At 38.7% G+C, this 26169-nt stretch overlaps 4 protein-coding genes across 6 annotated transcripts; 3 read left to right on the top strand and 1 right to left on the bottom strand.

Annotated features, from left to right (window-relative positions):
• Positions 1 to 938: 938 nt before the first annotated feature.
• zgc:174164 (uncharacterized protein LOC570656 homolog) lies at positions 939 to 10660 on the top strand. 2 transcript variants are annotated; one of them, XM_044337598.1, is made up of 22 exons: positions 939 to 1157; positions 1511 to 1617; positions 1706 to 1782; positions 1863 to 1932; positions 2016 to 2092; positions 2486 to 2678; positions 2798 to 2860; positions 3104 to 3175; positions 3278 to 3447; positions 3583 to 3673; positions 4314 to 4444; positions 5454 to 5625; positions 6272 to 6361; positions 6472 to 6667; positions 6950 to 7061; positions 7748 to 7928; positions 8096 to 8182; positions 8595 to 8700; positions 9438 to 9570; positions 9693 to 9792; positions 10012 to 10076; positions 10171 to 10660. In XM_044337598.1, the coding sequence occupies exons 1-22, from the start codon at positions 1091 to 1093 to the stop codon at positions 10292 to 10294; spliced, it is 2484 nt and encodes an 827-aa protein (XP_044193533.1). In that variant the 5' UTR covers positions 939 to 1090; the 3' UTR covers positions 10295 to 10660. The 2 variants fall into 2 exon arrangements, with proteins under 2 accessions (XP_044193533.1, XP_044193534.1); XM_044337599.1 differs by having other exon boundaries at positions 942 to 1157; positions 10012 to 10049.
• Positions 10661 to 11492: 832 nt separating this feature from the next.
• Positions 11493 to 14494, top strand: LOC122970985 (L-seryl-tRNA(Sec) kinase). The gene is made up of 6 exons (XM_044337406.1): positions 11493 to 11798; positions 12602 to 12857; positions 13307 to 13508; positions 13607 to 13682; positions 13783 to 13876; positions 13971 to 14494. Exons 1-6 carry the CDS (start codon positions 11580 to 11582, stop codon positions 14186 to 14188), a joined length of 1065 nt encoding a protein of 354 aa, XP_044193341.1. The 5' UTR covers positions 11493 to 11579; the 3' UTR covers positions 14189 to 14494.
• Positions 14495 to 15741: 1247 nt separating this feature from the next.
• On the bottom strand, positions 15742 to 18747 carry LOC122970987 (zinc finger protein Pegasus-like). 2 transcript variants are annotated; one of them, XM_044337409.1, is made up of 4 exons: positions 18521 to 18747; positions 18131 to 18287; positions 17853 to 18041; positions 15742 to 16992 (listed from the first exon to the last, which is right to left on the bottom strand). In XM_044337409.1, exons 2-4 carry the CDS (start codon positions 18264 to 18266, stop codon positions 16061 to 16063), a joined length of 1257 nt encoding a protein of 418 aa, XP_044193344.1. In that variant the 5' UTR covers positions 18267 to 18287; positions 18521 to 18747; the 3' UTR covers positions 15742 to 16060. The 2 variants fall into 2 exon arrangements, with proteins under 2 accessions (XP_044193344.1, XP_044193343.1); XM_044337408.1 differs by having other exon boundaries at positions 18526 to 18743.
• Positions 18748 to 18889: 142 nt separating this feature from the next.
• On the top strand, positions 18890 to 23671 carry acadsb (acyl-CoA dehydrogenase short/branched chain). The gene is made up of 11 exons (XM_044337407.1): positions 18890 to 19020; positions 19378 to 19540; positions 19633 to 19733; positions 19839 to 20045; positions 20275 to 20445; positions 20737 to 20862; positions 20950 to 21042; positions 21706 to 21795; positions 21917 to 22054; positions 22228 to 22327; positions 22835 to 23671. Exons 1-11 carry the CDS (start codon positions 18988 to 18990, stop codon positions 22909 to 22911), a joined length of 1299 nt encoding a protein of 432 aa, XP_044193342.1. The 5' UTR covers positions 18890 to 18987; the 3' UTR covers positions 22912 to 23671.
• The last annotated feature ends 2498 nt before the right edge of the window (positions 23672 to 26169 follow it).

Consider the following 26169-nt stretch of genomic DNA (forward strand, 5'->3'; position numbering starts at 1 on the left):
GTCAATTACATCGCTATCTCCTCTGCTCAGCTGTTACGTCTATCAGCAGGTCTCAACAAGGGGAGTCACATCCACCTGCTGCATGACACACATTTCCTAATGTGGACATCACTCCTGGAGTTGGGGCTGTTCCTTAGAGATAAAACTTAGCTACTGACACATGCAAAGTGCTTCCAAGGGACTGTCCTTAACCTGTTGTTCACCTTCTCCTTTCCAGAAAGTTAAGTTGTAAAAAAATAGGCAATAAACGAAAAGTGCAAAGCAATAATCGCACACTGTGCTGTCTCTGTGTTATTGGTGTATAAATAGGTAGAGGTCTGTCTGCAATGAGGCAAAGAGTGAAGTTTTAGTTCAGTAGTCAGCGCAGTCATCTGTGATCTGGGAGACTCCAGTTCGAGACCCGGTGTGGGGACCTCCTTCGTAAGATAGTTTATTCATGAACACTAATTGTAACACTTTAATTTTCTAAAATGAAGTGTGATAAAAACACTTTTATTTGAATACAAATACAAATAAATTTGCTGCCTCAACAAATGCAGATACGAATACAAATACTGGCCCCTCTGCACATCCCTAATTGCACAATTCATTACAAACACACATTTTGGGGCCATTTAAAAAGTAAAGGCTTAGCCCCCCTATCCATAAATCTCTAGTGACGCCCCTGTCAATAAAGCAAAAAGCCAAAACTTCTTAATTCACAAAAAAATATAATTTTTTGCTGTTGTTTCACAGAATATTTTATTTAGGCACCAAAACCAAATCATTTTGTTGTAGACTTTTGTGTTTCTTTACAATTATAATGCCAATGAACTGAAGAATATCATGATACAGAAACTCAGTTGAGACAGAAAGTGAAGCTCGCACCGTTACATGAGTTAAGGATCTGGGGATATCCACTCACTTTAGTTTTGTTAGTGTACCGTTGCATTTTGTTTGTGTTGCGAAGCCACATAGCTCACCTGTCGTTAGCCACACCCCTGACGCACATGACTAGCAGAGAGAAGGAAGGAAAGAAGCCCTGAAATAATTCATCACTGACCTACCGAAGGCTCAATGGGGACATAAGCAAGACACCTTAACTAGCATCATGGTCAGAAAATACATCTTTTTCGCGTGTTTCTTGCTCTATTACGTCTCTGGGATTGACAACAAAGGTGAGGAACATTGTTTTCGGTTACTTCTTCGATGAAGAAGAGCTCGTTTTTCTTTCAATATACACGCCGACAACTGTGGACATTTAGACAGGATTTATGCATCATTGCTTGTGGCTTACAATAGTTTCGTTTTGTTTTTGTTATCTAAACAGCTGCAGCTAAACCCAAAAAATATTATTACCCCCGAAGAAAGAGACCTAAATGTCACTTTTCTTTTTTATTATGTGTGTGTCTGTGTGTGTGTGTGTGTGTGTGTGTGGATGGATGATTTGTGGGTGCTTGTGTCTTGAGAGGAAACCACAGAATAACTTCACATTATTTAAAGTTTCTCTTCGTGTTCACTTTTCTTCCAGACATTTTCAATGAGCTTACATTAAAACTTTCCAAGTACTCCATTGTAAAACCTCAGGTGATTCATAGATGGGCACGGAGCATCAACAAACAACCACAGTCAAAAGAAGTAGGTAACAACTCTGTTTAAATGATCTTTTTAACTGACATTTTAATATGACAACATTAAGAATGATTTCTTGTTTTAACTATTTCAGATATATGATGAGGAGAAGATCTCATATGCTCTCACCATAAAAAACAGAAAACACCTCCTTCATCTAAAGAAGAACAGGTATGCTACCCTTACTGACCATATAAATGTCCAAATAAATTTTTCAGATGAAATAACATCTAATTTTCTCTTCTTCTCAGAGATTTTTTACACCCGAACTTTGTTCAGTATTCACACGGTAATCACAAGCCAACATATCCGAAACAACATGTAAGTCAACTCTTCCTCGTTCTGGTTTAATAGGCTGTTTTTGAACATCAACCCTTGAACCTTATTTTCTTTTCTTTTTCCAGGTGCATTGCTATTACCACGGTGAAGTCGAAGGTTATGAGGACTCACTGGTAGCGCTCAGCACATGCTCTGGCCTAAGGTTTGAATATGAATATATTCCTCCTTTGAAGGGAGATATAGAGCTAGAGCTGGGCTCGGAGTCAGTATTTACATTAATCGACTGTCAGTGGAGCGATAAAATGATGAGATGATTATATTCTTTTATAAAAAGTAATTTTTGTTTAACAGCTGTGAAGAGATGTGTCTGATGTATATTATATGATAGTGCTATAGATATCAGGAGTGTATTTTTGTTAACATCATTATAATGATTTGTATATTAAAGTAAGTAGAGTATCAGTTTCATTATTTCAAAGGTTCTTATCAGGAAAACTCTCTGTTGTTCAGGAAGTATGTTTTATTGCCAAGTGGCATTGCAACACAACCTACCTTTGGAATGATGATGTAAATGTTATGCCCTAATTCTCTGTAGGGGTGTGATCCTCGTTGGAAACGAGACTTATGCACTTGAGCCTGTACCACAGTCTACCACCAACGAGCACCTTTTGTATCTACTGAAGGACATTGAGTCAGAGCCCGTCACCTGTGGGGTTGTCAATGAGGCTGCACCAACGCCAAGTCATGAGCCCTTTGAGCCAGGCCAATCACTGACGTCACTCCTGCGAGTAAGGAGTACTCACTGTGTTAATCTGAACTCATATTTACAGTGTGAACAGGTTTTAAATCAGGAAGTGGGAGAGGTTTTAAATGACTAATTTTCCTCCTTTCCTGTTCGTTATTACAGAGGAAGCGTAATTTACCTCAAACCAGTTATGTGGAGTTGGTGTTTGTTGTTGATAATCTCAGGGTGAGTGTGTGTATCTTTTTATGAATTCACATGTGTTGTATATGAGTATGAATTGGCCGCAGAAGGTTTATTTAAATAAATGTAAGTAGATGAGCAATATTGTCCTTCTCATGTCTTTCTGCCTACAAATACTTTGTTTTTCCTCTGCTATTTAATATGGTACTAAAAGTCATGCCACTTTTTCATAAATGTAAGGTCGTCAATATGGGTTTCTCGTATTATTATGTGTAATTTCATTCACAGTACAAATTTAAGAAACAAAATGAGACAGCAGTACGAGAGGAGATGGTGCAAATGGCCAATCTGCTGGATGGGGTGAGATTTTAAGTTGTTGAAAAAGAAAGAATGCTATTATCACAGTTCTGTATATGCTATAATTAAATTTAATTACTAAATTTAATTTCTTTTCTATTCTAGTATTACAAGCAGTTGAATATCCGCATTGTGCTTGTGGGCCTGGAGATTTTTAAGGATAGTAATCCCTTTAGCGTGGACGGTTCTGCGGGACAGGTGTTGGGGAGATTTGTCAAATGGAGGAAGTCTACTCTGCTACCAAAGATCAAGCATGACATCGGTCAACTCATTGTGTAAGTAACAGCTTTTTTCTCTTATAAGAAGATGCCACTAGTTTTAATGCATGCCACATGGTCTGAACTCTTTCTGAAAAGTAAAGTAAGGATTATGATGGTTTACTTGTCCTTCCTTGTTATTGTGTTTCTCAGTGGTCAGCCCAGGGCATACCCTGGAGGTGTGTTGGGTATGGCCTTCGTGGGCACGGTCTGTTCCGTGGCGAGCTCCGGAGGAATCAACGTGGTTAGTTTAACTCCCTTTTAACTTCTAACACCAGCTGACAGCATGATCTTTTGTGTAGAAACTGATACACACTGCATTATTCATGGAAAGCTAAGTCTCACAGGCTCTGAATAGCACAGGAGTCAAACAGGTTAGACTTGAATACAATCTCATTATGCCTCTTGACGAGGCAGCTTTATGTGAGTCATTGGGATCTTTAGATACTTTTGTATTGTGACATTGTTTGCAGTACAAACATTTGCATTACAGTGTCTTACTAGCTTTTAAGGTCACATTGGATGAACAATTTTAAAGAATTTAATTGAACCATACATTAGTTTGAGAATTAATGTAAAGAATGACATTAATTTTCTGACATTTATTATTGCTACTACCATCAAATGTTTCATCTCCAAACTCCAATATCCTGATTCAACAGGAGAAAATTAAATATATCAAGTGAAGTTCTCTCAAAATGAAATTTCACTATGACTTAAATATATTCGTGTTTAATGGAAGTTTCATATATAGCCAAAGTTATTTTTAGTTGTTTGATAATATTGATTAATAACTTAAATTCTAATTCAGGATAATATATTTAGCTATAGTATATAAATGATTGATAATGTTTGCACTGAATGTACTGAATTTGTATTCACAGTTCCAAGACAATGGTCTGGCTTATGTCTCCACTGTGGTGGCCCATGAGATGGGCCATAACCTGGGCATGAATCATGACAGTGGCCGCTGCACCTGTAATGGAAGAAGTTGCATCATGGCAGCCACTGCTGGGTAAAATATCTTTCACAAAATATTTTCTTAATCCTTTGACATGAAATTTAAAAGCTGTAGTTAAAGTCCTACAGTGTGTATATACATGTTTTTATTCTCCCTGAAGTTAAAAATGGTCTTTGCCATGAGAAAAGCAGCTGATAGCAGTTTTATTATTTTTACGTTTTCATTTAAGTTGAGTGTCCATGGTTGATATACTTATTGTACTACTGAATATCGCCCTTGCTGGGATGAGAAAATTCTCTAACCCCCTTCTTGGGTTTATGAAACTCCTACAGAACAAATAATTTAAAAAAAGCATTAAGGTTTTTTCCTTGTTCATTAAAATTTGGTGTTTTTAGATACAAGGATTTAAGCTGTCGAGCACAAGATGCTTCTATATAATGTAGCATATTTTGAAGTCAGTTCATATTATACTGAAAACTACAGTTGTATATATACAGTATTTAATCCACTTATTAAGGGATTATAATACACAGATTAATGCAATCCAGTACAACAGCTCTGCCATCAATTCTACTTTTATAAAGCTTATGTATTTTTAGTTTTTATTCACATTGTCAGAAAGGTGATAATTCTACTTTATAATTCTGTTTATTATTGAGGTCGTAGAGGGTGTTGTAGTGGTGTGTTATATTGAAAAGTGTTCCTAATATTATGCCCCCCCAATGTATGTTCATGGGCTGGACAGAATATTATATTGTTAAACAGCATTCAGATTCTGAGCTGATATTGTTTGATAAGAATCTCCAAATGTCCTAAAAGTTTTTTGTTCGTTGTTTGGTTTTTTTTTTACATCTTGTGCACACAAGATAAAAAAAAAATGTTTAAATTATCTTTCGGGACTTTGGTGGCTCCCTAGTTTGTTAATGTAATTGTGTAGTTGTCAATATTTTTGTATAGGTTCCCAAAATGCTACGTGTCACATAAAAAACTACTAATTATCGTTAATTAACTAAAGTATCCACTGTTCATGTATTTAACAATGGTTTATTCTGTTACCCTGTAGTGGTTCCACCACTTTCAGCACTTGCAGTGCAAGCGACTTTGAGACGCTGATCGTCCGTGGAGGAGGCGTGTGTCTGAGAAACCAGCCCTCCCTGTCAGATGTTGTTGGTGTTGCTAAATGTGGCAACGGCTTGCTGGAAGGAGACGAGCAGTGTGACTGTGGCACACCGGAGGTAGAGTGCTGTCTGTTAGACACATGCAGAGGAAGTTTACACCACTGAACAATTAGTGTAGCTATGTAGTTTATAAGTCTAGTCAATATGTTTGAAGTCTTTTTCTTGTAAAGTAACTAATGTGTTATTTTCAATAGGAATTTAAAAGACTTTTAAGGCGTGTTACACTTTTATGCAAGTATTTCAGGTCTGACGGCCATTAAACAGTAATGTCTATCAGATACTTACACAGATGCATAATAAATTCAGTAGAAGTGTAGATGTTGAGTTGTAGACAATATATTTTAATTTTCTTTTTGGTTTAGAAATGTGTAGGCCATGAAGCTGAAAAGCAAAATGTTGGTGATGCAATGCAAATCTGTATTTTGAAAATGCAGACATTTGCAAATTAATGATGCTTAAAGTTACACATTAATATTTTTTTGTGAAGAAGAACATTTTGCTGTAACACACATGCACAAATATTTCACAGAGTTAGACACATTTTGCTTTCAGCTTTATAGACTACAGCACACACACATCATGTGACAACCTGGTTGATTTTACAATTAAAATCCAACTTAATCTGACAATATTCAATTCCTGTACTTTTTCTTGCTTTTTAGTGTGGTATTAAGCCCCTTTTCTCTCTTTCCATTTCATACAGGAATGCACCAATGAATGCTGTGATGCTGCTACTTGCAAACTGACACGTGGATCTGCCTGTGCCCAGGGGAGCTGCTGCGACAACTGTCAGGTCAGCATTATGTTAGACTTAAGCCTTGAGTTATGTAGCTTATGACTGCGCTGAAAAGAGGCAATAATAATAGTGCGTAATCATGATATGTTGTGTTTTTTGTGCTTTAGATCAGAGTTGCTGGGACACCATGCAGAGAGTCTGTCAACACCTGTGATCTTCCTGAATACTGTGATGGAACGAGTGGGTTCTGTCCCCGTGACTTCTATGTCATGGATGGCTTGCCCTGCCAAAATAATGCTGCGTACTGCTACGAGGGCCGTTGCCAGACATATGATTTCCAGTGCAAACATCTCTTTGCGCCAGGTACATTTAATAATGGTTGATATTTGAAGATTTCTGCAGCTAATTAAACTCCAGAAACTGCTAGGATTGTGTACTTTTAGTATACACCATTTCTAGGTGCGAGTGACACCCTGTCAAACAAACAAGACATTTAATTTGTGTCTCTTTGTGTAACATCCCAGCTATAGATGATCCAAGAAGTCAAGAATGCATCAGACCACTGTCTACCAGGAGGCAGTGGATATTAACTCACTTCTCTTGTCATTAATATTTTATCTTGGATATTATTTCTCTCTTGGGCAGATCCAGCAACAAAGGCAGCAGACACTTGTTTTGTGCATGCAAATACTAAAGGAAACTTGTTTGGAAACTGTGGAATCACCAGCAGAGGAGACTATATCAAATGCAAAGTAGCGTAAGTACAGGTTTTTAATCACTGAATCATGCATTGCAACCCACTTGTTGAAATTCTTTGGGGCAAATTTAAGGGTTTCAAGATAGTTTTTCTTATGATCAGCTGACGAAAAAATCCAATCATCTATCCTCTCAGTAGAATTGGCTTTAGCGTAACCATGCTGAGATTTTTCTTAAGATACATAGATCCTTTGTTTGTTTAGGTGAGAATGTTTGTTTAATCACACTTGTAGAAAGACATTCAATTTAATATACTCAGGATGGTAATTTTGAACAAGATGATATGATGCAACTTTAATGTGTCAGTTAAAGGATAGATGACCTGTTTACTTCCAGCATTGACACTGAGTCTAGTTTACATTATGAGTCTAGTTTACATTATTAATTTCCAATTGACATTGTGGGTGTATGTGATGTGCTGTTGTGTGTAGCTTTGTTTTTTGTATTTTGTATGGTTTGTTCTGTGTGTTTTTTATTTTGTTTTGTTTTTTGGGGGCGTTTTTTGTTGGGGTTTTTTTTTGCTTTGTACTGTTTGTTGTTGTGCTGTTGTATGTTTTGATTGTGGGGGACTACGGATGCAAATTAGCTTCTAGCTAACTCCAGTGCAGTGCATCTTTAATGTTTAAAACTGCACACTGTCCCAATCAATAAATCAAATCAAAATGTTCTCTTGAATCTGCACTACAGAGACGCTATGTGTGGAAAGGTGCAATGTACTAATGTGGACGTCAACAACCCCCCTAATGGTGCTCAAGTCAGTATCCAAATAATTGATGGGGCAACTTGTGTTAATGCAGACTTCAACCTTGGCACAGATGTGCTAGATCCTGCTTACGTTAACCCTGGCAGCCCTTGTGGTAAAGGAAAGGTAAGCAGACCATGAAGTCTGTAAACTATTTTAAGAAGTGACACACTAAAGAGAAGGAACCAGGAACTAATTTGATTTTGATTGCTCCAAGACAGCACTATCATTGTGACAGTGGAAGAGATGACTCATTTTGATTGCATCAATCAGTAATAAGTCTTCTCTTTCAGACCTGCCTGGACTTTAAGTGTGTGAATGCCTCTGCTCTGCTGCCCAACTTGGACTGTCATGCTGAGACCACATGCAACAGCCGGGGGGTAAAACGACATTTTCTTTAGAGCTGCAACAATTAATCAGTGGACAAAAAAATAATCTGCAACTATTTTGATAACTGATTAATCATTTTGGTAATTTTTCAAGCAAAAATACAAAACATTCCCTCGTTACAGCTTCTCAAATGTGAGGGTTTGCAACTTTCCTTTGTCATATGTGATAGTACATCTTGAAGGTGTCAACTTTGCCTTTAGAAAATTGTACAGGTATTTCTTACTATGTTATTACATTTTATTGATAAAATAATTCATCAGTGTATCTAGAAAATAATCATCAGATTAATCAGTCATGAAAATAAATAATTGTCAGTTGCAGCCCTAATTTTCTTTACTTTCTTTACTCATTAACCAGCCAATAGTAACCAGTGTGACATTGCTGTTGTAATGTTTCCTTCAGACATGTAATGACCAAGGACACTGCCATTGTGAAAACGGGTGGGCACCACCCAACTGTGACAGATCTGGATTTGGTGGCAGCATAGACAGTGGTCCTGCTCAGATAGGTGAGTTTGGATTGTTAAAGGCACTCTGCTACATACAGAACGCTTATCTCTGTGGCACTTAATGCCACATTCATGAGCTCTAATCGGAGAAACATGAAAATGAGCAGTGAAGCTCTCCAAATGCATCACTAGATACACCGTCATCTATGACTAAGACTGTGTAGCCTATTGTAGTCCTTTATCAGGGCTTCATGTTACTCATATATAAATCATTCTGTCCTCTGCTGGCATGCGTATGGTAGCATTAGTACCAACAACTGGTCAAGTAATCAATTAGTTGATCGACAGAAATTTGATCAGCAACTACTTTGATAATCAAATTGTTGTTTTGTTTTTGGAAAATTTATAATTTATAATTTTCACCATTTTATGAACAATCTGATTAATTGATGTATCAAGAAAATAATCAGCAGTTTAATCAATAATGAAAATAATCGTTAGCCTCAGCACTAGTTGAGTGTCCAGATGCATATGTGTTCTAGTCTTAGATCATTTTAATATTGTTCAAAATATATCATTTCAATTTTCCCATTTCCTCAGTTGTATGTCTTCTGGATCAGAAATGGAAAAAAAATGTTAACCACAAAAAAAAAACTACATAGAAAGTCTACAAATCACTGATATAATTGTAGGTAATCTGCTAGAAATACATGCCGGTTGTTATGTGACTTTGCAGCTCCGTATACTGTAATGTTCTTGTAATGTTTGTTATTCACATTCTACCTTTTGTACCTCAGACTACTCCCTGAGGAATGGCCTGCTGATCTTCTTCCTGCTTGTGCTTCCTCTTCTGGTTGCTCTCGTTCTGGTGCTGCTCTACGTCTTCAGGAGAGACACCCTGGACCCCTGTCTTAAACGACGCCGTGTCAGGTAAACATCAACTCACATTAAAAATATACTTATAGATATTTTAAAGGTTGCAGTTGCAGTGATTTTTTTTAAAATAGCATTGATGAAAGGATTATGTCCTTGTTGCATTTTTGCGTTTACAGGTCACGTAATGCTCAATATGGAAATACAAACAGACAGTTAAACACCAATGGTCAGACAAGTGCCACAACTCAGCCCCCGGCACAGGTTCCACCTGAAAGGGTAAATATTTTTGTTTGTTTTGTTTGTCACTGCAGGGAATGTAGCCAAATGTTTAGTTTGCAGTAGGTAAAACAGGTTTTCATTACCTGAAATGCAGTCACACAAAAGGGAACAGGTAGTTTAATCAGTAAAAGCACATGCATGTTTTTTTCAGTATATGTTTAAAAACCGACTATATGTTGACCTCAAATTGTTTTTTTAAATTTCTTCTCATTTCAGCCTGGACATCCACCAGCCACCTCAGTTCCAATTTCTGGGTATCAACTCGTTAAACATTGTTATTCGTACGATCCATACTGTTTACACACTTTTTTTTAAAACTTTCAGTACACAAGTTAACATAGCAGGATCTAACTGAATTTTCATACAACCTATCAGTTTCAGGTATGGAGAACTGGATTATTGGAATACAGAAACGAGCACCGCCCCTGCACGACCACCACCTCCCATGCAGGGACCCGGAGTACCCAAACCAATCCCACCCCGGGAGCCGCCATCATGATTCTCTTTTTATACTAAATATTGTCAGTTGTATTGTGAATGTATGGAGTTAACTAATTGAAGAGATGATTTTAAAATACTGTGATAGACTCACTGTAAATTGTCGCCAGACCTATATGTGGTCAACTGCATTAACCAGGTGGTTGACGAGGCTGGTACACGTGTAAATATTTATTGGAATGTATGTTTTTATAAATGAAATTCCTGTTTGTAACTCATTGGAAATACATGCACATCAAATGTAAAAAAATATCACCAAATCTTTTGTATTTTATGTTGTTTAGGGTTTTTTGTTTTCAAAATATTTTAATGATTTTGTGAATATTTCATGAATGTTAATTGTAATAAAAAACTATCAGACAATTACTTTCAAGTTTTTTTTATATAAAAGTTTCATTTGGAACTGTAGTAATAATTGTACATGAGACTCACACACTAGAATTATGTAGGTGTCAGAAATTAACATGAAGCGAGGAGTTGTTCAAAGAATTATGGACATGACCCTGAAGTGAAATACTCTTGCCTTGCTTCTGCTCCTTTTTCCTTATATTTTGGAAGTTTAGACACTTGAATGGTTTATTACTGCCCTCCACATAATAAAAATTAAATTATCATTCATACTTTCAGACATAACCATGTATCGTGGGGAATGAGTAATTGCCTTTTCAGTCAGATGATAGTTTTCATATGGTATAGTAGGAAAACAAAAAACCCTGAGAGCCAGTGGTTCCCAACCTTTTTGGCCTGTCTGTGTCTACTTTTAACCCCTAATCACAGATCTAGTGCAGCCATGAGTTGTGACCATTTCAGCCAAAGAGTGATTTTCCTTCCTGGATTTTTTAAATGAAAATAGATGAGAAACATACATCAATAATAATTGTATAATAAGAGCACCAGGTGAACAATTATTTTTCTATTCTGTTATTGGACTACATAGGCGCCATTTTCGGTCCTTTATCCAGCTCTTCTAATACATCCATGTCCAAACCTAAATTAGATTAACTCCATCACTACATGGCCTGAGTTTCAATAGAGAAGAAATTTCTCTTCTGGCCTGCTATTTGCATTTCTCCTGTCACTACATTTGTAGGTGTGAGGAGGAGGTTCGCCTAAAACCTCCTGAGTTTTATTGTTTCTGCACTTTGCTCGCCATGATTCACCGGGTGGTCTTTTACTTAGAAAGGATTTGGCCGGAAGTAGCTTTTTTTCCCGTTGTGACGCGGAAGTCAGCTGTAAGCTACAACAACATGTGAAAAGCAGATCGGGGCTGTCTGGTTGTAACCTACATGGCAGCGGAGCGGGCTGGGAGTGTCGGCCGGGCTCCGGCCTGTCTGTGTGTCCTCTGCGGGCTGCCTGCAGCTGGGAAGTCCACGCTGTCCCGCACGGTCTGCAGCACCGCTGCTCAGCAAGGGTGGAGGTCCACTGTGGTGTCCTATGATGACCTGATCCCCGAGCATGCGTTTCATGCCACAGTGTCAGGGGAAGATGCCAAACTGCAAGAAATGGTAAAGACGGATGGGTTGACTTACTAGATATACAGTACTATCGACAAAAGCGCAGTCTTGTACCAGAGCAAATTAGCATAATAGCACAATAAAATGTATAATATTGTGTGGACTGAGCACTTCTCTGACCAGTAATAGAGTTGTAGTGTATGTCCAATGATTGTAATATAGATAACACTAATTTCTTTCGTGTATAGACCAGAATGTTCCAATTTAATTTAACCAGTCTATTTCATTTAACTATTAAAGACTAATATTAATAAGTTATGTAATTAAGTAATGTATATATGGAGCTGTATGTTATTGAAGACTAATACTGTATTTTTATTTCATCTGTTTTCTTTAGAACCACACACACACCCACACCCATATACACACCCAAACACTTGTGCTCATCCATGACCTGTAAGGAGTGATCGTTTATTTGGACTGAATCTCTTTGCCCTACTCTCTAATCAGAGTCCCTGCCCTTAAAGTAGCTATCAATACTATCTTTATCACATGGACAGTAATATTAAACAATAATTGTGAGAATAACATATAGATTTTGCAGCGAAACATTTCGTAGTATAAGAGGAATACTTTAGAGGCACCATTTGAAATGTTGAAGAGGAAATGTACATTAGAGGCACAAATATTCACTAGAGACATTATAAGCCCTTTTGCCTATTTTAGTTTCTATGTTATGGGCTCATATTAAATATACCATGACAATTTAAATTCAGTTTCATATTTTCAGCATGTGTTAAAAAAAGTCTCCTCAAACATTAATTGTTTTTTTGTTTTTGTTTTTACCTTTCTAGCACACAGAATGGAAGTTGCACAGACAGGCAGTGTTGCAGTGTATTGAGCAGTTCTTGAAGAAGCCTGAAGTGTTGGCGATGCTACCTAGCAGTTGTCAGATCAACAGTGCTGCATGGGAAAGATGCATCCAAGCTCTGCTGGAGCCAGAAACTTCAGAACGCTCTCAGGCTGACAGGGCACCACTCGTGTTTCTACTAGATGACAACTTCTACTATCCAAGCATGAGATATGAAGTTTTCCAACTTGCAAGAAAGTGTAAGTTTTCTGTGTAGATCATAGGCCCCTTATCTGAATGTTCATAAAGGAGCATAGTGGTGGTCTTGCATGTTTCTGCCCATTAAGTACAAATCTTGTATACTTTAGAGAACTGCTTACAATTATGTAAGCATTCTGTCAACTTTTATATTGATTTAACACTGCAAACCTTCCTGTAAGAACACATACTTTGACAAAATTAAAGGTGACTGAACTGCTGTGAAGAATTACATATATCAAACAAGTTTAATGTCTCTGCAAGTAAATGTTTTTAGACCACTTACATAAACTGAAACCATGGCAGTCTGGGTGACAAGCAATCAGTTTAAACATTTTTGGTCCTTTTTTGAAAATCAGTCATTTCTTATGGGCTATTATATGTAAAACCATCATTATGCCCTTTAAATGTTGGTCCTTTGGTTGAATGAAATGGTCAATTGTTGTTGCAGATTCGCTGGGCTTTTGCCAGGTGTATCTGCAGTGCAATTTGGAGTCATGCATCAGCAGAAACCAGAGCAGGTCTGAGCCCATTCCCACTGAGGTGATATTGGAGATGACAAAGCGTTTAGAGTCTCCAAATCCACAGAAAAACTCATGGGAGACAAACAGCATTTTACTCAACACTTCAGACAGTGTTTCCAAAAATGACATGTAAGGCAGCACAATAAGCAAGTCTTTCTAGTGAATTACTTCAAGTGCATAAACTGGTATTAATTTGTTGCCTCTCTTCCTGTGTGGCTTGTCCTCAGTCAGAGGGTGATGGAGTTGATCTCCTCTGCACTGAGCAACCCGCTGAGCCCGGTTGACGACAACATGGAACAAAAGGTGTGTCGATGTAGCTCCCCTCAAGCATGATAGTCCAATTTAAATTTACAGCTACATAAATGGAGAATTATTTGCTTTTTTTTTATCTCATTCTGTGCAGGAAGCTGACCGCCAGAAATGTGCCGCTAGTGTGGTTCACCAGGCAGACCAGACCTGTCGACGCCTGATCTCTGAAGCGATGAAGACTGCCAGAGGTCAGTAGTGTGCAACATTAATATTACACACTTAATATTTTGCATTTGTCATTTAAAGCCCTGTGTAACAATCATTTTGTTATCTAAACTTCAGAAAGTCAAGTTCGCCCTGATCATATGAGGTCCTTGGCCACTCAGCTGAACGAATCCAAAGCGAGATTTCTTCACAACCTGCGGAAACAGTTCCTACAGGAAGTGCCTTTCAATCAAGAAGAGGACATCGATGTGGAACGTGTGGTGAAAAGAGCAGTGGATGTTTTTGACAGTGAAAAAAAGGAACTCTTGTTGAGAATCATAAATGACAATTCTTGAGTTTTGACAATGGTAAATTTAATCACATAAAAGGTCACAAGTGAAACTGTGATAAAGTAAATTGTATTTGATTTATTTTTCTATTTTTGCTGCTGATCATATGTTCTTCAGTTAGTGGGACCTTTGTGGGGCTACATGAAACAAACACTTGAATGTAATATATATATCATTTTATCATTTCACTTTGTAATTAAAACTTTAAATATTTTTTGAAAACCAAAGTTTCCTCACAACTAATTTCTCAAACTCAAGATAAGGTGATACTCTAGAAGTCATCTACATGGTTTCACCAAATGTGGTGTAAAATGTCAATCAGGCAACATTTTAATGTTTTTGCCAGAATACATAATATACAGAAGACTTCACTCAAGGCAATAAGTCTTTACTTTAGACCAAGACTTAAAAAAAATAAAAAACTAGTTCCATTTTATTTTCCTTTACTGCTCATCCTCTAGAGGATCACAGTGGAGCTGAAGCCACTCAGCTGGCAATAGGTGAGAGGTGGGGTACACCCTGGACAGGTCGCCAGTCAATTACACAACCATTCACACTAACATTAACACCTATGGGCAATTTAGAGTCACCAATTAACCTAACCTGCATGTTTTAGGTCTGTGGGAGGAAGCCGAAGGAACTCATGCAGGCACAGGGAGAACATGCAAATTCCACACAGGTGTGTTGGATCCCAGAGTCCTCTCGCTGTGAGGCAACCGTGCTAATCACTACACCACCGTGCTGCATCCAAAAAAAAAGTAACATTATACCTAACAATCTGAGGGTCACCTTGCACCTTTACAGTGTCTCAACATCAGCTACAATACAAAGAAGTTGCTACAGTGAAAATTGGTTTACACAGTACCACAAAAACTACTCAAGACAATGTATAAATATTTGTAGAAAAAAGTTTCAATGGTATAAATTAGTACCAAAAAAAGAGAGCTATTGAAATCCTTCTGAAATATTACTAACTGATTTGGACAACACCTTCTGCAGTCTATGATGGGAGGTATAAATAAATATCAGGACAGAGAGCAGGATTGTGGGTCAGGCTGGACACAAACTAAATGTTTTGAACAGAAAATGAGCCAGTTTGGCTGTCAGTCCCCAAACATTGGCTTCAAAACATACCAAGCTGGTGAGCTCATGATGTTCAGTGTTAAATACTGTTAAGTGGTATTTTATTTAAAGTGTTTTATATCTAGATGTCTATGTAATAGTGATTTACTTCAAGAGCTGAGTGAAATGCTGGTGGAAAGCAAAAACCATGATTACATATGCCAAACACATGTAGCTGAATTCACAAAGGACAGTGGTCAGTGGTTCTCAAACTGTTTCACGTCAAGGACCCCTAAACTGACACAAATTAGACCACAGACCCCCGTTCGATAAGATTTTGTCCCAGGGTCCCCCATCTGATAAGATTTTTGCTTTTAGATGTTTTATTACAGAGAGTGTATGACACCCATGACCAAAATAGTCATACATTCTTTCATTGTGTTAGTTATGGATGGAAATATAGTGAAAATAAATGATTCCCCTTTTTGCTGGGGACCCACTAGAACCCCCTCAAGGACACCTGGGAGTCCCCGGACCCCACTTTGAGAGCCACTGATCTAACCAACACTGACTATGAAATGCTGCAAACTACACTCTGTGTTTTTCTACTGCAGAGATGCTGTATTACAAGATGTTTCTGTGCTTAAGGAACTCTTAAGTCATGAGCCATGTAGAACTGCAATAAGGCAACGATAGTGCAGTTATTAAGTGTAAAATGAAAAAGTAACAGCATGTAAATCACTGTCACCTCTATATGCTGTACATAAACCGATACAGAAGGATCAAAGACTGCATATGCATCTTTGTAACAAGGAATCACTTTTTATGTTGCCCTCGAGCAAAATGACATGCAAAGTCATATTTGTCTGTGCACATGTGACCGCAGATGTTGCATCGGAATGGATGTTCGTAGCCATGGCAACCCATGTGAATGGTGTAGAGGATATTGTCAGAAAAGTGAATTTCACAGTGCTGGCATTTTTGCAAAAGGTGTTGGTCTGGTGTGGTCAGGACAGGGGTGGGTGTGCTCGGCTGGCTGTTGCTAACACTCGCAGTAAGTGTGTTCATGCTGTTCTCACAGCCGAGGCCAGGCTCAGGACTGCAGCTCCGGTGGTCTGAGGTGGGAGATTCTTTTTTAGGTGGGGATGTCTGCACTCCATTTGAACACACCACAACTGGTGTACCAGAGACCTGCTGAATAAGGATGGGCTTCTCGTCTTTTAAGGACTCCCTGTCTGGGGATGCAGGAGTCTGAGACTCAGGGTGAAGGTCAGCCAACTGGCCAGCAAGTGTAGACAGCTGGTCCAGTGGGTTATTAAACGTCAAACCATTAGCACCTCTGTTGCAATTATCAGTCTCATCCACCCTGGGAAGATTCTTGTACTCACTGCTGTTCAAATGATGGTGGAGCTTGTGAGACAAGTCATTCAGATAATCCGACTTTGGCATCACCACAGAGGGAGGGCTGAAATTGATGAGTAGTCGCCTGCTGAAGCCCAGTGAGCCCGTCCTCTTCTGCAGGGCGGTCAACATTCTCTTGTTGGAGAAGGGAGAGCGTACTACCCTTGCAGGCAGAAGCTTGTGGCGGCGGCGACGGTGGTGCGACAGATTGCTGCGGTCGCTACAGCGGAAGGCGCAGAGGTCACACTTGTATGGCTTCTCTCCTGTATGCGAGCGCATGTGGGCTTCCAAGTGGCGCTCATACGCTGAAGCAAACGGGCACAGTTGGCAGCGGTGAGGCTTTTCTCCTGGTTGACAATCAGGAGGGGAAATTTACAGGAAAATAGTCAGTGCAAAATGTAGTTATAATATAATAATAATACCAAGCATACTTTACTGTGATACAGTTAACAGTGATGCAGTAAATACAATGTAGTAGGTGTAGAGGGGTTGTACAAAGTAGGACTGGAAGATAAAGAAAAGATCATGCTGGCAACAAAACTTTCCAGTTTATATGCTTTGTAATGTAAGAGAATCGCCCTTCAATTTGTCTGGTTGTTGTAGGTCACATCATGACTGTAAATCAAACTAATTTTCAGCAGGCATTCTCAATGCATATCAAGTATTTCAGAAATTAATGTGACATACAGTAAATGTGATTTTGTAAAGGTTTTGTGTTGTTAATTTAGACAAAATTGCTTCACAAGATTAATAATATAAAATCCTGGGACACAATTTATGACAAATGACAACCATTAGTAAGAGATATAAGAAATAGCATACCAGTTTAGGAATTTTATCACCACATATCTGTGTTCAGTGCTTTTCAAACTATGTGTAACTTATGACATATACCCAAGCATTGTCATGTACTCTTAAGTAGTCATAGATTTGGGCAGAATTTTGTATATAATAAGACTCTGCCCCAGGTATCTGGTTATAGGACGACACAATGGTAGCACTACACCTTATGTGAGAACATAGTAATTCATTGGGAACAATCCCAGTGAAAAATGTTACTTGTTTCATAATTTGTTATAATTGTGTTGGGAATCACTGAACTTCCTCACATGCCCCGACTTGAGAGCCACTAGTATATAACAGTTCCTACAAGTGTGTCTAGATTACTTGCATTGTTTTATAAACATGATGTTGCCTGAACACTGACCTGTGTGGATCCTGATGTGCTCTATTAAACGAGCCATGCCCTTGTTGGCATAGCTGCAGTAGCTGCATTTGTACTTTCCATCGCAGGTCCTCTCCAGGCCGTCCATTTGTACATCTGAACCATCCTCCACTGACAGGCTCACTTCCACAGACGGAGGGTCCAGACCATTCTGCTCACTCCTCGGGGCAACTAAAACACAAACACAAAGAGACTTTAACATCTTACTCTTCACTCATCAAAGAGATATTGCGGTGTCATTTGTTGTGCTCCCTTCCCACCGGCTGGAAACGCCTCTGCTGACTCTTTTTCTCCACAAACAGAGCCTGAGATCATGTTGACATGCTGGGTTTGCTGTGTCAGGTATTCTTGGAATTCCTTCACAAAATCCACAGGCTCGGTCTTAATCTCTTCCATTTTTCTTCTTTAGAGTTGTACCTGAAAAAATCCAGAAAACGCGAGCCTGTAGTCGGACATTGTGACAAATCTCTGCTTTCACATTTGACAACTGATAACCCACGGTAGCTAACAAAACTGCCTATAAACCATGACAATGGTTAGCTCATAGCTATTATCAACAAGGCTAACGTTACCTAGCTAGCGCGGCCCTTACGCCAGTTTTTATTATTATTATACCGACTATCTAACACAAGTCTAAGCGCGGTTCATACCTTACCTTTCAGCGTCTGAGCAACATTATCGCTAAGCCAAGAGAGGGGTGAAAAGGGGGCCCTGGGGGTAAATTTTCCGGCTACAACCGTAACCAGGTAAACGGTAAACGCTTGACAGCTTCCGTTTCTTTTACTGTTACGTCAGTGTTCCGTGTCCCCACAAACGCAGCTGTTGCATTCGCGAACTACCGGAAAAACCCGTGGTGACTAAATTATTATTAGAAACTAGTCTCAACAACGCTTCCCAATCAACAGATATTTTTTCTGCGGTGTCCAGAGTTCGTACCTTTCATGTAATCATCATATGGTAACTGTCTATTATTAAGTATAAAAAAGTCAAATATTCATAATAAACATGCCTTTGCATTCCATACACAGCAATGGAATATCTAACGCGTTCACGGGGTACCTGAAGGCAACGTCACCCCTCAGCTGAATGCACGCATGTAAACATTTTGTAACAAATCATGGCTTCTCCGTTGTTTAGGACTTTCTCAAAGGTGAGACCGACTATTATGACCATTGATATTTACATGTACAGGTTTTCTGCATTCATTTTTTCTATTTTCATTATTTTCCCCTGTATTAATCGTTCACTCTTGAATTACGTAACATGGCTGGGTTTTGTAACGTAACGTTACCAGCTAACTGACGGCTAACGCTAGCTTTAGAGCACAAACGAACTTATTTCATTACAGACTAGCCAGTAGCAACTCAGTCTTAAAAGAAACGTCTAAATGATCATAACATTAGTGGTGAAAAGTGGCTAACATGAGTGACCTGCGCTGTTATTCAGTTGTGCATTTACCCAAACAGGCATATTGATATATAACTACTTTTGCCTATTGTGTTTTCAGTCTTGCAGACAGATCTCTCGACAATGGGGTGCATGCCAGGCTGGATGGAGGAGCAGGTCCACCAAATCTGCCCCACATGTGTCCTCAGAGCAGGCGGCTGGGGTGGTCGCCTTCCCTCCCCTGCAGACATATTCAGAGGAGGAGAGCATGATGAGGGAAGCAGGTGAGCAGGGAAAACCAGGTCCATGTTGCTTCTGAAAACTGGAGATTAAAAAAAGCTTTAAAACATTAATCATATGTCTTGCTTTTCGACAGTTAAAAAGTATGCACAAGAGCGCATTGCCCCATTTGTGTCAAAGATGGATGAAAATTCTGTCATGGACGAGGAAGTGATAAAATCTCTCTTTGAACAGGGTGTAAGGGACATTTTTTTGCTACACATCTAATAGTAAATGAACAGATGTTAAAAATCTGTCAGTGACTTCTTTCTATCCAGTGACTCTGATCTTGAAATTTTACAGCTCATGGGAATTGAGATTGACCCAGAATACGGTGGCACTGGCTCTACATTCTTCTCCTCCATTCTGGTCATTGAGGAACTGGCGAAGGTGGACCCCTCTGTGGCTGTGCTCTGCGACATCCAGAACACACTGATCAACACACTGGTTTCCAATCTTGGTACGCCAGATCAGAAAGAGCAATACCTCAGCCGACTGTCAACTGACATGGTGAGAAATTTTACATTCTGCCTCTCAGTGAGCACTCCAGGGTGTGGTATGAAAACACTAAATTCTCATTGGTGGGTCAATTCTAAAATTCTCTCATTGTACTTGTAGATTGAGGCCTAAAAGATGTTTTCAGATTGTCAAACTACATGTACATCAAGCATATTCTGCACTGCATTTTCTGGAATGTTTTCTTGCTCATTCTTATATGTTTGTGTCATGTCACACATAGATTGGTAGCTTTTGCCTTTCTGAGGCAGCGTCAGGAAGTGACGCCTTTGCTCTGAAGACACGTGCTGAAAAACACAAGGACTATTACGTCATCAATGGAGCCAAGTTGTGGATCAGTAATGCAGAGCATGCAGGTGTATTCCTGGTGATGGCCAATGTAGACCCCTCCGCTGTGAGTAACTGCTCATGTTTCTACACTTCCTGTTGTCCACCAAAAAGTAATGCACAATTTAATAATAATCTCATTTAACATCCTGTCATCCAGTTTAGAGCTTGTAGTATCTCACTCAAATGAAATTTAGCTGTTAAACAAAAGAATAAATGCAAGATTAAAGTCATATATTTGAATCAAAATTTTTCTAATTCAGTCCTAACTAAATCTATAGACACCGATGCTTTTGGTACTTTAGTGTGTTCTCCTTCAATGTACAAATATTACATCAAACTCGTGTGTGATCGTCAGGGATACAGAGGCATCACCTGCTTCATTGTAGACCGGGACACGGAGGGACTTGAGATTTGCAAGAAGGAGAACAAGCTCGGCCTGCGCGCTTCCTCCACCTGCCCGCTCAACTTTGACAATGTCAAGGTACTAACAAACACTTTGATTTGTTCCAGACTTCTGTGAAAGACATACATCATGTGGCTTTTACTAACTTTCTGCCCTCCATCGTAGGTACCAGAGCAGAACATTTTGGGACACATCGGTCATGGGTATAAGTATGCCATCGGAATGTTGAACGAAGGCAGGATTGGAATCGCTGCTCAGGTATTTTTAAAACTTCTCTTTTAGATAAAAAGTGTTCTTAAAGGCATGTTATGCAGGATTGGTCAGCATTCAAATTTGGCCCCTCCTTCCTGGCGCAATGACACCAGAGTGAGAGCAGTGATAGTCAAGCGAACTAGAGAGTGAATGAAAAGAGCAAGCGGTATTAGCAAGAACAAAGCCGTGAATCAAATAAATAAAACATTATTTTCTGATTGTTTCACGGTGATCGTGTTCTAAAGCACAAATAAACAAGCCAACACCTTCGCACAACCCTGCGGGAAGGTACTCAAACAGACACAGAAAGCAGCGATGTAACTTGGTCATTACATTAAGAGTCCCAACTTAAAACCATGCACGCTGTCATTAGCTGGGGGCTACACACCCATTACCCAAAGGTTGATGCCCAGAAACATCCCAAATACAGCAAAATAATAAGAAAATACAGGCAAAGGGCAGGGTCTCCGTAGATATATCCACCGCCACACACTTCTAGTCGGTCATAAGGGATGATTGAGAGGGATTGTTTTTGTATGGGTCTATACATTGTTTTTTCATAAAATCCTGTCATCATATGCCTTTAAAGCATACTAAAGGTGCTCTATTTAAGATTAAAAACTGTAAAATTAATATTTTAAGCATTCTTGCTGTGTCTCTGTGTTTCAGATGGTGGGGCTGGCACAGGGTTGCTTTGACCAGACTATTCCTTACACAAAACAGAGGGTGCAATTTGGAAAACGTATCTTTGACTTCCAGGTAAAGACCTAAAAAGATTTCTTTTACTTTAGATAACATGTTTGTAGTTGATGACATTACTCTGGAGGCCAACATATTGTTCAATGAGTTTTTATGTTGTTATGGTACTTATGTGTTCTAGGGCATGCAGCACCAAATAGCCCACGTAGCAACACAGATTGAAGCTGCTCGGCTGCTGACGTACAACGCTGCTCGTCTGAAGGAAGCTGGCAGACCTTTCATTAAGGAGGCCTGCATGGCTAAATACTTCGCTGCAGAGGTGAGATTCCTGATTCACTGAATTGAGTTAAATACAAAGATGTTTTGCTGATTGTAACGGTTCTGCTGTATTTTTGCCCACGACACTCCTGTGAAAAAGAGATTTTCAATATAAGTTAAGCATTTTTCTGGTTAAATAAAAGTTGTATATCTGTTTTGTTTTATTTTCCTCAGGTTGCAACCTTAACCACATCTAAATGCATCGAATGGATGGGTGGAGTGGGCTTCACCAAAGACTACCCCATAGAGAAATACTACAGAGACTGTAAAATTGGTGAGCATGACCACAGAAATATACTTGGACTCAGCGCCACTAGAAAATATGTTTGTTAGATTGTTGTCAGGATTAGAGGTGGTTTTGGTAACTGTGACTACAATGTGGAGAGGACACAGCTCATGAGAGCCGCAGGAAGGCCGGGTGTAGTTGTTTGTGATTGGACCAGAGTGGGGCGGAGAGAAGGGCTGATAGCAGCGGCTGTAATCGGACTCTGCAGGAATTCCCCTGTCTGACCCCTCCCTCCGGAGTGTCATTATACCAACACACAGCTAAGGAAGCTGCCAGGGCAAAATGTCACTTTTCCTTTCATCACCTCCATTTCGGCTCCCCAGTTCCTCAGCTGGAGCACCAGCACAACTGAGCTACATAATAAGCCAGTTGTTCCCTTGTCTCCTGATAGTGAAAGCCGTAGATTCATGTTCTGTGCAGTGGAATTTAACAAAATTGACCTTGTTTTTTACAACGGGAATTCATTCTAATGCTGTGTTTTGTCTCCTTGCACAGGCACCATTTATGAGGGCACGACAAATATCCAGCTCACTACTATGGCCAAGTTCATTGATAAGGAATATGACAGCTGAAAGCCATGTGACTGGAGCCTGATAGATTGCACAACGCTATATTACACTCCGTATTTTCTTTTTTGTCAAATGACTTTGGTTGGATTAATGTAGCAGCAATGCATTACTGTAGACCTGCTGTTATGTTTTTAGAGGTTTGTTGCAGATGTTTGCCCTGAATATTACCAACTTGTACTCTTGTAAACTACAGTGCTTCATTATGTTGCTCCTTCTCATTTCTGATGTTACTGATGTTGTGGTTATACTTGTTCAGCTTCAGGGTTAAAGTTGATCTGGTTTAACGATGCTTTTTACTTTCCATTTGCTTTCTAAGAGACTTTTCCAAAAATCCAGGAATCAGACGGTCAAATGTAGATTTACACTACTTCCTTCATGTTCATATATGTCTTGTCCGCCTGCTTATCAATCATGTACAAATAACATATCTTAGCATTTGTGCTTTGATACATCATTTCAATATTAAAGTGTTACTTTCAGTATGAGAATGCATTTTTGAAAGATGTTGATTGGGAATTTTCTTTGAATGTTTCAGTGCCTTCAAAAGGTTTGTAATGACTGAGATCAATAACTTAATAATATTTTTTTGTGTACAATACCTCAAAACAGGCAGATTGTAATGGTTCACTCATTAATATGGTTTATAAATACTGTACAGTTCCTTCTTGGGAAAATATGGGAAAAAATAATTCACTTCACAATAAAATATCTGTAAAATCTGTCAATAACTTCAACAATATCAATAAATGTGAAGTATACTGTAGTAACTGACTGGTCATCTTACTTTGGTGTGATTGACTGTATGCAGGTTATTATCAGGTTCTGTCACTAGATGGCAGCATTCTCCTGAGATACAACAGCACCTGGAGTCATTGCAACTATTCAAGTGAGAGCAGCAGTCAATTACCATATCTCATAACAGCCTGTCACCTCTAATGATATTTTATATCAATTTAATTATGCGGGTGCTTCAGATGAAAAGAGACTTGCATAATTGACTCACTGATAATTTTTCAGGTGAGATTGATTAAATTTCCGTGGCCTGTAAAACACGAGCAGTATAAAATGAGGTCTATTGTTTTATACAGACAAGCTGTGTCCAAGTATACAGACCACTAATATAAGCATTATCCATGATGACCTCTTATAAAAATGAGCATGAGTCATGTTTAACGAAAGTGCAGTCACGGATCAATGACAATATTTGACAATATTTATTAACAAGGATGGAAAAGTAGGATTCAGAAGTGCTGGAGTGGTAGATATTGGTAGTATTGAAGCCATATATGGTGCAGTAAAACACAGCATTACAATACATTTAGATTCCCATGAAGTTAATGAATAACAAAGTAGTCATATACTTGAACAAGATTATGTCTTTTTTTAATTAAACTGATTTATTTTAACAGGGGAAACAAAGCTTTCCCTCTGTTTCTGTTTCTTGTACACTGGTCTATAAAAAACCTGACAAGAATATAAAGAAAATACATTTTTTGGACTAAACATTAACTAAAAATGTCCATTTTACATTTTATTGATCATTCTATGTTTTGATCATAAAATGTAATGTTTTATTTAGAATAAATATGCAGTGTCACCTGTTGGCACCAGATAAAACACAGCATTTATTGAGTGTATTAACATCTCCTATGAAATTAGATTCAGCTGAAATATGTCTTTTCCTCATGAAAATCTTTAGTCATCATTGTATGTTTGTGAGATTTTTGTCAGACAAAGAATAACTAACATGCCTTCTCATCACAAATGTATCCTGTAAAAGCAGCCTATTTGTATTTTAGTGGTAGAAGATACGTGAGTATCAATTATGTGTACATATAACCTTTATATTTTAAACCTTGCCCTGGGTCTGATCTGAGTTGTACAGATAATGTTGGTGCTTGCTTAGGAGCGATAGGGTGAAAATTAAGCGTAAGAGAACAGAGAGAGAGAACAAAATAATATTAATAAGATCAGCTCCACATTTGCCCAGACATTTCCAAATCACTTAAACGACAAAACTGAAAAGGGGAAACTGGGGCATGCGTTTGCATCATTGATTGAGTGCACTTTGTTTTCCCCTCTGATCCACTCTGACTTGTTCTAGCCCCTGTTTAATCAACATAATCTGATGAAAACACAGCTATCTGCTTTACACTTTGCATTGGCAAATGCAGCTCCACTGGCCTCTTTCTCCGCCCCCATCTTAAACACAGCTATGAGACCTCTAATTATGCAGCGATTCAAGTAGCTTTTCACAAAACACAGTGTTGTCCTTTAGAGCTGGAGGGTGCTCCATGAGCTAAAAGGACAGGCTGCATATTTGTAGGTTGAGCAAATTCAATTTATTTGATTAGTTCTCTGCATAACCTTCAAATCTGGTTTAAATGATGAATCTTAAATTTTGACCATGTTGTGTTTTATGTGCATTTGCTACATTTCTTCTGATCACTGATAAGTCTGAGCCATGTTTCCCCCCACAGGTCGCATTTGCCCAAAGTGACAGACATATTTTTTGTGTTTGCTTTAGGGCTTTAAAAGTGACAGATTTATCATGTCTTGATACAAAGCACATTGCAGAGGCCAGCTGTTTAACTCAAGTAGCATAACATCATTCATCATACCTCCCCATAATGCAGCGTCACTTATTCATTCTTCCTTCAGCCTTACCCAAAAAAGCACTGTGACGGCTTATAAATGTGAAGGCTATCTCCCTTCTGCCCATTACCTCCTATTTATCATCTAATCTGATCGCACTTGATCATATAAATGTCTCATTACACATAAAAATATAATCTGTTGCATCCAAGCACCAGTATTATTATACAAGACTCATGTCATCCTCATGCATTAGATCACCTGCTGTCGGTGTGGGTTTACATGCTTTTGAACAAAGCCGATGTGAAAAGCCTTTATCACAATGGTAAGCATTCAATTTCTGCCTGCAGCACGTCCTGACTAATAAAATTACACCGAGGTCAATGAGCTCTGGCCCCGGTGAAATTTACAGTGCTTTCCTGTTGCACTCAGGTGGAACAGAGGATATTTGAAATAAAAGATGAATGACAGGTTGATCCTCAGCAGGTTGCAGTGTTCAACACAAGCAACGTCAAAAAAAGAGTGAATCAAGAAAGTGTATATTATCTACTGTATTCTTGTGCTATAAGAAATTAATATGATACTGTTTTATGTGTCAGTTTCTCCTATTTCTTCTATTAATTCAGGCTACAATAGGTTACTGTATACGGATTTTTCTTGTTCTCT

The sequence above is a fragment of the Thunnus albacares genome, chromosome 20 (genome assembly GCF_914725855.1).
Source record: "Thunnus albacares chromosome 20, fThuAlb1.1, whole genome shotgun sequence".
Classification (NCBI taxonomy): domain Eukaryota; kingdom Metazoa; phylum Chordata; class Actinopteri; order Scombriformes; family Scombridae; genus Thunnus; species Thunnus albacares.